Genomic DNA, 10,891 nt, shown 5'->3' with positions numbered 1-10,891 from the left:
TCAAATCTTAATCAACAGAAATATGAGCCTTTTATACCTATTACTGCCAAAAGACCGATACAAACAGGCGACATGCACAATAGCAACGGACGAAGCATCGAAACTGTGCGATATTTCTTGTAGCCATGAATCTGAAACAAAAGAAATCTACCCGCCACCTCATAGATGATCTCAGTTTCTTTATTAACCCCCAGACAAACTTATCAGATCTCCTACCCCTTCCCTTAACTAGAGTCACACGGGAATGAATACATATCACTTCGATGTTTCATAAATGAAGCCGCTAAGAATCGAAAGAAAGTGTTACCTTTACCCTTTTCAAGGGCAGACGAGAGCTGGAGTGATGAAAGGGCGTCGCTTGACGTTGCTTGGTCCAAAGTCCCTTCTTTCTGGTCCTGCTACTTCTTCCGTCCTTCCTTTGCCGTTTTTCTCTTGACACCTTCAACCTTGCTCCCTCTCTTTTCAACCCTAACTGCCACTCCAAGTCCTCTCCTGGTTTCCTTCTCTTTTCTTTTTCCGCTCCCTCCCGTAACCTTTTCTTTCTCAGCCCCTTTTGTTCGTCCGTCACTTTCTCTCCTCCCTTCCTCTCTTTTTCGTAAAACCTAGAATCCTCCTCCTCTGCGGCTGTCTTTCTTTTCTATTTATATGGGAGCTCCGCCCTAAAATCTCAGCAATCTCTGCTATATTTGCAGTCAAGGGCTGCCCGAAGCCCTTCCTTGCAAGCTGCAAAAAAAAAACGCAGCTTGCTATCGCGTATTGCCCTTTTTTTTTTTTTTTTAGGTAATGTAACAAAATGATAATAAAAGCTCAGTAATAAAATATAACAATTTTACATCAAAATAAACAAACTAAAACAATAAAATTGCCATTTTCAATCTTTTCTTTCATTTTTCATTTTTCTTTTTTTTTTTTAGTTTCAAGAAAACATTGAATTTAAAAGACTAAATCATATTTTTGAATGCTTTTCTTTTTCTTTTTTCCTTTTTCAAGAAATTCCATGATAAAAACTTAAAAATAAAAATAAAACTAGAAACTAAAAACTAAAAAGCGAATAAAACTAACACTATACAAATAAAAAACTAAAAATAAAAACTAAAAAATAAAAAATAAAAAAAATAAAAAAAAACATGAAATTACACCAAAAATTTGGTGTCTACAGTTTGCCCCTCTTTGTCTGAGTTTTGAAAAAACTTGAGACAAAGAATTAGACACCAAATACTTACCTGTCTCTTCTATCTGCTTCTGAAAATAAAACAAACAAGTCAACACTCGGCTGAAATTATTGGACAAAATGATGTAATAACATTGTAGAAAATATGACCGAACTCATGTAGAGTTGCCTACGTATCCCATAACGGGAATCAGGTCAAACGTAGTTCGGATGCAAGTGCATTGACTATATTTGATCTTTGCAAAGTAGAAGAAGTCAAACTCTCAGAACTTCTAAACATGAAATACAAAATGACTGACAGACTAACTATCAATCCAATGATCAAGCAGATGGTCAAAAGCGGTCAGTGGGATAAAACCCAAGCCTGTCGAGGTCGGAGGGATAAAACCCATGCCTAACGAAACATAAAAGCGGTCAGTGGGATAAAACCCAAGCCTGCCGAGGTCGGAGGGATAAAACCCATGCCCAACGAAACATAAAAGCGGTCAGTGGGATAAAACCCAAGCCTGCCGAGGTCGGAGGGATAAAACCCATGCCCAACGAAACATAAAAGCGGTCAGTGGCATAAAACCCAGGCCTGCCGAGGTCGGAGGGATAAAACCCATGCCCAACGAAACATAAAAGCGGTCAGTGGCATAAAACCCAGGCCTGCCGAGGTCGGAGGGATAAAACCCATGCCCAACGAAACATAAAAGCGGTCAGTGGGATAAAACCCAAGCCTGCCGAGGTCGGAGGGATAAAACCCATGCCCAACGAAACATAAAAGCGGTCAGTGGGATAAAACCCAAGCCTGCCGAGGTCGGAGGGATAAAACCCATGCCCAACGAAACACAAAAGCGGTCAGTGGGATAAAACCCAGGCCTGCCGAGGTCGGAGGGATAAAACCCATGCCCAACGAAACACAAAAGCGGTCAGTGGGATAAAACCCAGGCCTGCCGAGGTCGGAGGGATAAAACCCATGCCCAACGAAACATAAAAGCGGTCAGTGGGATAAAACCCAAGCCTGCCGAGGTCGGAGGGATAAAACCCATGCCCAACGGAACATAAAAGCGGTCAGTTGATCTATTCATATAAACTTTCGTAGGCTTTTGAGAAAACAAATGGTAAACAACTTCCTCTAAAATTGTCCCAGTGTGATGCTTATCGGATTGTCCGACCTGCAAGAAAAGAAATAATGATAGATAATACCGCCATCATTCGATCAACCTCTTCTTCAAGAAAAGTGTAAACATGAGCATTTGGGCTTCTCGTTCGACGAAGTGAGCACTTCAACCCGGCCCTGCAAACCATGTCAAATTCTCATAATATGCAGACCCACGTATCATCTAGTATCTATTCTCTTCGATAAATCACAGGGATTGCCATTTGATAGAACAAAAGAGACAAATGCGACCATGCAACACATGAAAAACATTCTAGTTGCACATAATGATGAAAGATCTTAACAATATAAACACAATCCTCTACTTTTATTGCACAAAAAATCATTTCAAATAAGTAAGCCTGTATACTCAAATTTTGTGTCTGATAAGTCAAAAACTTTGGCTTTCGAACAAAGTGCCACACTTGACCCTTTGGACATCATCTCTTCGGAGCTCCAATACTTGACAACAGAACCACAATGTGAGGAGAAATTCCAATGAACTAAGTCACCAGCTCTTCAAATCCAAACTTACTTTTCCTTATGAAACCCTACCTCAGCGCCCTTTCGGGTTTTCACTAAGGTTGCCCCCGCCCATTATTTCCTTTTCCTGTGTTTCTTTTTCCTTTTCTTTTTGTTTTTTTTTCTCTTTTTCTTTTTCTTTTTTTCTCTTCTCTTTTTTTTTTTTTTTTTTTTAGGTGCCCTTGCGGGTTTTCACCTAGCAAACCAATCTTGTCTATCGCCCATATCAATCTGGAGATGTGTTTTTAGAAATAATGGCATCAGTATAACAATTCTTCCCTTGCAAAATAGGCGAAGATGTTTTTGACATCATGTGCCACTTGATTAGAAATTGTCCTAAAAAGACAATATAAAGAACAGAAGTCAGGACTTTTAGGCTTTTGTAATGGGGTCTGGTGGGGTGCTTAGAAAAGATTAAGGCTTGAAAGCGGATTTCAAGTGTGGTTTAAATGATCTGAGATCGCATTTTTCAAATTAACCTTACTAATAATTGCCCCAGTTTATTCTCAATCGAGATCTTCCTCTTTTCATTTTTCTTTTCATTTTCCTTTATAGCTTTTCCTTTTGAATCCTCTCTTTTCTTTTCTCTTCTTTTCCTTTCTTTCTCATTCTTAGCTTTTCGACTCAAAACTTGCCCCAGTATGGGGTTTGCGATCCTCAGGGGATGCCAAACGAAATAATTTGCTCTGAAGGCTCAAAAGGGACAACTAGGGATAGAATGTTTGATTGGGAAGGAAGAAGGCCTGACTTTTAATCTGTTCCTCACATTAACCCTAAAAGGAAGATTTCATTTATCATATAAAGAATTTCTTACACATATCTGAATTGATTGGTTGAGGGAACACTTGCCCATCCATTTCTGCAAGAATGAGCGCTCCTCCGGGCAAAACTTTCTGGATAATAAAAGGGCCTTGCCAATTTGGTGCAAATTTCCCCTTAGCTTCCTCTTGTGTTGGCAAAATGTGTTTCAACACTTTATCTCCTTCTGTGAACACCCGTGGTCTGACCCTCTTATTGTAAGCACGGGCTACCCTTTTTTGATAGCATTGACCATGACAAATGGCATTTAACCTTTTCTCATCGATTAAAGACAACTGCTCATGACGTTGTTGAATCCATTCAGCCTCCTCCAGTTTGGCCTCCATTAAAATACGCAAAGAAGGGATTTCGACTTCGGCTGGTAAAACTGCTTCCATTCCATACATGAGATTGTAGGGAGTCGTCCCAGTAGAAGTCCGAATAACAGTTCTATATGCCATTAATGCATAAGGGAGCTTTTCATGCCAATCACGGTGTCTCTCAATCATCTTACGGATTATTTTCTTCAAGTTCTTATTCGCAGCCTCTACTGCTCCATTCATTTGTGGCCTATAAATAGAGGAGTTTCGATGCTTGATTTTGAACTGTGCGCACAAACCATCCACCATGTCATTGTTGAGATTTTTGGCATTATCAGTGATTAATGTCTCCGGCACTCCGAAACGACAAATGATATTCTTTCTTAGAAAGTCTGTTACCACCTTCTTAGTCACATGTTTATAAGACTCAGCTTCGACCCACTTAGTAAAGTATTCAATTGCCACCAGAATAAACTGATGCCCATTTGAAGCGGGAGGGTCAATGGCTCCGATCACATCCATACCCCACATCGAACATGGCCAAGGAGCAGTCATACTGTGTAATTCTGTAGGGGGAGTGTGCATAACATCTCCATGCAATTGACACTTGATGCATTTCCTAACAAAAACTATACAATCATGCTCCATAGTAAGCCAAAAATATCCAGTCCTCATGATCTTCTTTGCTAATAAATGGCCATTCATATGTGATCCACACACTCCACTATGTACTTCCTTCATCAGGTATTCCGCCTCATCTTCGTCAACACACCTCAGAAGGCCCAAATCCGACGTTCTTCTGTATACTACTTCTCCATTCAAGAAGAATTTAGATGATAATCTACGCAAGAAACTTTTGGCAGTCATATCAGCCCCAGATGGGTAGGATCCTGTTTTGAGAAATTCCTTGATATCATTGTACCAGGGACGGCCATCGGAAGACTTTTTCACAACTAGGCAGTGAGCAGGTTTCCCTTGTAGATGAATCTGGATGGGTTCAATTATTAACTCATCCGGATGTTGGATCATTGAAGATAAAGTGGCCAATGCATCGGCGAAGACATTTCTGACACGGGGAATATGCCGAAACTCCAAACTCCTAAATTTATTGGCTAACTCCAGTAAGTTGCAATGATAGGGCAAGATCTTTGAATCCCGAGTAATCCACTCCTTAAGAGTCTGATGTACAAGCAAATCTGAATCACTGAATACTAGTAAATCCTTAATCTCCATTTCTAATGCCATTTTTAACCCAAAAATGCAAGCTTCATATTCAGCCATATTGTTAGTACAGGAAAATCGGAGTTTGGCCGAACCAGGGTAATGTTTTCCTTCAGGCGATACTAGAACAGCTCCAATACCGGCCCCGAAGGAATTTGATGCACCGTCAAAGAACAACCTCCACTCCGGGCATTGATCATTCATATCTTCTGCTATACCCACGAACAAGGCCTCCTCATCCGGAAAATAAGTGTGAAGTGGTTGATAGTCATCTTTCAGCGGATTTTCAGCTAAATGGTCGGCCACAGCCTGGCCTTTGATGGCCTTTTGAGTAGTGAAAATAATGTCAAATTCCGAAAGAATCATCTGCCATTTCGCCATACGTCCCGTCGGCATAGGCTTTCCCAACAAATATTTCAAAGGGTCGGAGCGGGAAATAAGGTAAGTAGTATGACTGAGCAAGTAATGTCTCAACTTTTGGACGGCCCAAGCTAGAGCACAGCAACTCCTCTCAAGAAAAGAATAGTTGGCCTCATACGCAGTGAACTTCTTACTAAGGTAATAGATAGCTTGCTCCCTCTTCCCCGATTCGTCATGTTGTCCCAATACACACCCCATAGCTTCGTCCAACACCGATAGATACATGATCAAAGGTCGCCCGGGTTTGGGTGGCACTAAAACCGGGGGGTGCAACAGGTAATCTTTAATTTTATCAAACGCTTGCTGGCATTCCTCATTCCATTGCAAGGACACATTTTTCTTTAATAATTTGAACAAAGGCTCACACGTATGGGTCAATTGGGCAATGAATCTCCCAATAAAATTAATCTTTCCTAAAAAACTCTTCACGTCTTTTTGCGTTCTTGGCACTGGCATCTCACGAATGGCCTTAATCTTTGCCGGATCTATCTCAATACCCTTCTTACTGACAATGAATCCCAATAACTTTCCGGCAGGGGCCCCAAATGCACACTTTGCAGGGTTTAGTTTTAAATCATATTTCCTCAATCTTTCAAATAACCTCCCCAAGTCAATCAAATGATCCTCCGTTCTCTCGGATTTGATAATGATATCGTCCACATAAACCTCCATCTCCTTATGAATCATATCATGAAAAAGGGTGGTCATAGTCCTTTGATAAGTAGCGCCTGCATTTTTTAGTCCAAACGGCATTACTCGGTAACAAAATGTCCCCCATGGCGTGATAAAAGCAGTTTTCTCCCTATCCTCCTCAGCCATTAAGATCTGGTGATATCCAGCAAAACAATCAGCAAATGATTCAATCTCATGCCCTGCGGTATTATCCAAAAGAATATGAATGTTCGGCAATGGAAAATCATCTTTCGGGCTGGCCTTGTTAAGATCCCTGTAATCGACACATACTCGCACTTCTCCACTTTTCTTCGGAACAGGTACAGGGTTTGAAAGCCAAATGGGATAATGAGACACCATAATAATTCTAGCATTGAGCTGTTTCTCGATTTGCTCCTTAATTTTGAGGCTCATGTCCGGCTTAAACTTGCGAGGTTTCTGCTTTACTGGTGGAAAACTTGGATCAGTCGGTAATCGGTGGACCACTATATCTGTTGAAATTCCAGGCATATCATCATAGGACCAGGCAAATACATCTTGAAACATGGTCAAGAACTCAATCATCTCTTTTCTCTGTTTCTTATTCAAATGAATGCTAACTTTTATCTCCTTAACTTCAGTCTCAGTGCCAATATTAACAGCTTCTGTTTCTTCTAAGTTCGGTTTGGATTTCTCCTCATATTGTTCAAAATCCTTTAATAAAGATTCAGATTCTTCCTCGTTATCGCTCTCGTCTTGAATTTCTGATTCCAAAATTTCAAATTCGTGAGAGATATCGAGATTACAATCATCAAATTCCAGAATAGTGATATCCAAAGGGTCAATGTGTTTTATTTCTGGCCATCTGAAAAAAAATGAAATGAGTACAATAGGAAGTAAGTTAAATCCATTTGGGCCATAAACACTGTGCATTTCATTGAAATTCAAAGTAAAGGATAACATCATGACATGCTACTTAACAAGAAAATTTACGCAAGACTTGCATTGGAAAACATTTGATTGAAAACTATTTACAAACTTGAAAGACAAAAGATAAGTAGTATAAACGATTTGTCTCATGTCGACCAAAGGCAATCCCCTAATTTACCGAAATTCCCTGCAGGAGGGAAGAGGATCACGGGTCCAGTTCTTCATTGCTTCAATAGGCACCTCTGGAAATCCTGGCTCCTCCAACGGCTCCCTTTCAGAAATAACCCCCACAAATAGCTCAGAGAACCCAACCTCCACTTCCTCGATCGGGTCTACTTCAGATTTGATCACCTCTGATGGGTAAGGAAAAGTACAATACAATGGTGGGACATTCATGATAAGCTGCCTTCCTTCCTTCTCCGCCTTTTTACGATTCATCATTTCTTTCTTATCCCTGGCAGTAGGTTGAAACCCTAATCCGAAAGTATCCTTCTTTCCTTGAAGTTCTATTGGCTCCAAAACTCCCTGCAGGTTGCGCCCGAGGCCCTTGCCCATCTCATATCTTCCTCGAATCATCTCTTTAGCCATCATAACACTAGCTTCTGGCAGATTCATTTCCACCACGGGCTTCTCCTTAGATATCCATCCTACGGAAACAATGTCAGCCACATGGTGAGAAGAAAACAGAGATGTTTTACTATCCTCCTCATTTGGTCCAGAGTTAACAATCATTGTGCAATCATCCTCCGCAAAAACTGTGATCAATTGATCATTCACCACAAATCTCAGCAACTGATGAAGTGAAGAGGGTATAGCGCCCGAGGTGTGAATCCAAGGCCGTCCAAGGAGAATGTTATAAACACTTGAAAAATTCATGACTTGGCACATGACCTGAAACTGGGCAGGTCCGATTTCTATCACTAAATCCACTTCCCCCATTGGTTCACTTTTTGCGCCATCAAATCCTCTCACCACAGTGGTTGACGGCCGCAATTTAGTCTCTTGAAATCCTAACTTAACCAAAGTATTCCAAGGGCAGATATTGAGAGCGGAGCCATTGTCTATCAGAACCTTTGGCAAGAGTTTCCCGTTACAGCGGACTGAGATATACAAAGCTTTGTTGTGTCCAATCCCCTCGGCAGTTAGATCTTCATCAGAAAAAGAAATCCGACTGGAAGCCAAAACATGTTCAACTACATTGGCGAATTTGTCAATTGGAATATTTTTAGGCACTTGAGCCTCAGTTAAGACCTTGACCAGAGCCTCTCGGTGAAGTTCCGAGGTTAAGAGCAGATTTAATATGGAAATTTGAGCGGGCATCTTGTCCAATTGCTCGACTACCTTATACTCACTCTTCTTTAACATCTTAAGGAAATTAAAAGCCTCTTCATCCGTCACTATGGGTTTCGTTGGTGTAGCACCTTCTTTTGCTTTTGAGGACTCATCAACTGCAGGCTCCCCTATGATTCTCCCTGATCTAGTGATGGCATCCACTTCCTTCTTAGGCACCTTCCTCTCTCCAATTAACAGTGTAGGTTCGCTATAATTCCACGGGACCTCTTGTAAATTAAGAACAGGAGTTTGCTCAGGCAATTCAAGTACCACGAGTTCCGAAGGCTCACATTCAAAGGGTATCATTTCCAAAATAAAAGGATCAGTATTCTCTTCAACTTTATAGGCTTCCTCCTCCAATATAAACGGTTCTCCAATGACCCCCATGATCTCGGCCTCGTCTACAATGTACTGTGTAGGGTCCTCAATCCCTTCCTCTATGGTGATAGTTCCCACAGTATCCTTGTGCTGAGGAAAAGGATTGTTGCTAACACTTGGCCCTTGTTCATCTTTCCTTCTCAGAATTATGTCTCCAGCATCAATCATATCTTGAATTTTATGCTTAAGTGCCCAGCAATTGGCCGTCGGATGTCCAGGGGATCCCGAATGATAAGCGCAAAACGATTGAGGATCATAACCAGGGGGAAATCCCCTGGGATAGGTCTTAGGGGGTACCGTACCAATCTTCCCAGCAGCTTTTAATTGCTCATATAACTGGTCAACAGGTCGACCTAGATTGGTAAAGGTTCGGTATGGGGTTGGATTTTGGGTGTCACGGGTTTGTTGGTACTGGTAATTTGGGTTAGGAGATGGAATAGGTCTTGGGTTAAAAGGAGGGCGAGGTCTAATTTGCAAGTTTGGTGGGGAAACATGAAATGGCGTCGATGGTGTGTTTGGATAATTTGGTCGAGGACGGGGGTGGTTGATAGTGGTATTGTAAACAGGGCGTGGGTGTGGTTGATATAAGTAACGAGGTGAGTAGGTGGGATTTTGTTGGTATCTAGGCCGAGAAGAAAAACCCTGGTCCCAGACAAAAGAGGCTTCCTCATCTTTCTTCTTAAATTGAGCCTTTTTACTACTGCCACTCTGACTCTGCATAGCTTCCAACTGTGACTTTAAAGCTGAAACATTAACAATCTTGCCTGCCCTTATAAACTCGTCATACTCTTCCAATTTGTTAACAATTTCAGCAAAGGAACACCCAGTCATACGAAAAATCTCTTCAAAGTAGGGTGGGTCATGAGCTTTAATAAACGTGCGAACAATCTCGTTTTCAGTCATAGGCGGCTCCACTTTGGCGGCCAATTTCCTCCATCTCTTCGCATATGTCTTATGGTCCTCCGATGGCTTCCTCTTGGTCCCCTCCAATGTGGTCCTCGTCGGAGCGAGCTCACAATTATATTCATACTGCCTCACAAAAGCAGTCGATAAATCCATCCAAGATTTCATATCTTCAGGCTTCAAATTGGAATACCAATCCAACGCGTCGCCTTCTAAACTCTCGGGAAATAAGCGTACCGGCAGATTCTCATCGTCTATTGGTCTTCCCAGCTTGTTTGCAAACATCCGAAGGTGGGTTTTGGGATTCCCCGTTCCGTCGTACTTGGTAAATTTGGGTGCTTTGAAACCCACCGGCAACTGCATATCCGGAAACAGGCACAGCTCGTTGTAGTCCAAACCTCCTTGTTTGCTCACACCTTGGCTTTTCCTTATAAACTCCTCGAACCGATCCAATCTCTTTAGTAAATTCTTGTCCACGGGCACGGACGACCCCCCAACTTCAGTTTTCCCTTGAACGGCGGTATCTAGGGTGAATGGTTCAGCAGTGGCGTAATAATGTGGTCCTTGTGGTTCGAAAGGCATGCTCACAGTAATGGGCGGATAATTCTGGGAAATTTGGACTTGAGGAGGATTAGTTTGGATGTGAGGTGCATATGTAGGTGATGGGCCATGAGTGGGATAAGTAAAGGTTTCTTCGGGTGGATTCATAGCTTGTGAAGAAACAGAGATTTGAGCATATGGTAAGAGTATTGGTTCAGATTGGCCCGGGGGTAAGGGTGCATGTTGCTGCTCACCGCTAGCGCCACTAGCTACCAATTGATCGATTACATGCCGTTGGGCCATCATTTCAACACTTAGCTCATTAAACCGGTTGAGAACCTCGCTCAGCTGAGCTCCCAGATTTGCCAAATCAGTTGATGATGTTGCGGGCCTTTCAGATGATTCCGGATGGGTACTCATGTTTACACTTTCCCTCGAAGCTCGGCTACGCGATCGGGTGATAATGGGGCTTCTTCGGGTAGCTATATTTAAATATTACCTGGAGACGTAGGAAAACCCTTATTAGATGCCCTTCTTGATTGACTGTTGCCAAAAAAAGAAGAA

The 10,891-nt window shown here is 41.9% G+C and overlaps 1 protein-coding gene across 1 annotated transcript; it reads right to left on the bottom strand.

Moving 5' to 3' along the window:
- Nucleotides 1-3,628: 3,628 nt before the first annotated feature.
- LOC113693222 (uncharacterized) lies at nucleotides 3,629-10,747 on the bottom strand. Its single transcript, XM_072053651.1, has 2 exons — nucleotides 7,384-10,747; nucleotides 3,629-7,008 (listed from the first exon to the last, which is right to left on the bottom strand). Exons 1-2 carry the CDS (start codon nucleotides 10,745-10,747, stop codon nucleotides 3,629-3,631), a joined length of 6,744 nt encoding a protein of 2,247 aa, XP_071909752.1.
- Nucleotides 10,748-10,891: the final 144 nt, after the last annotated feature.

Source organism: Coffea arabica, chromosome 6c, assembly GCF_036785885.1.
Source record: "Coffea arabica cultivar ET-39 chromosome 6c, Coffea Arabica ET-39 HiFi, whole genome shotgun sequence".
NCBI classification, from domain to species: Eukaryota; Viridiplantae; Streptophyta; class Magnoliopsida; order Gentianales; family Rubiaceae; genus Coffea; species Coffea arabica.
This window is presented reverse-complemented; position numbering and strand designations above follow the sequence as displayed.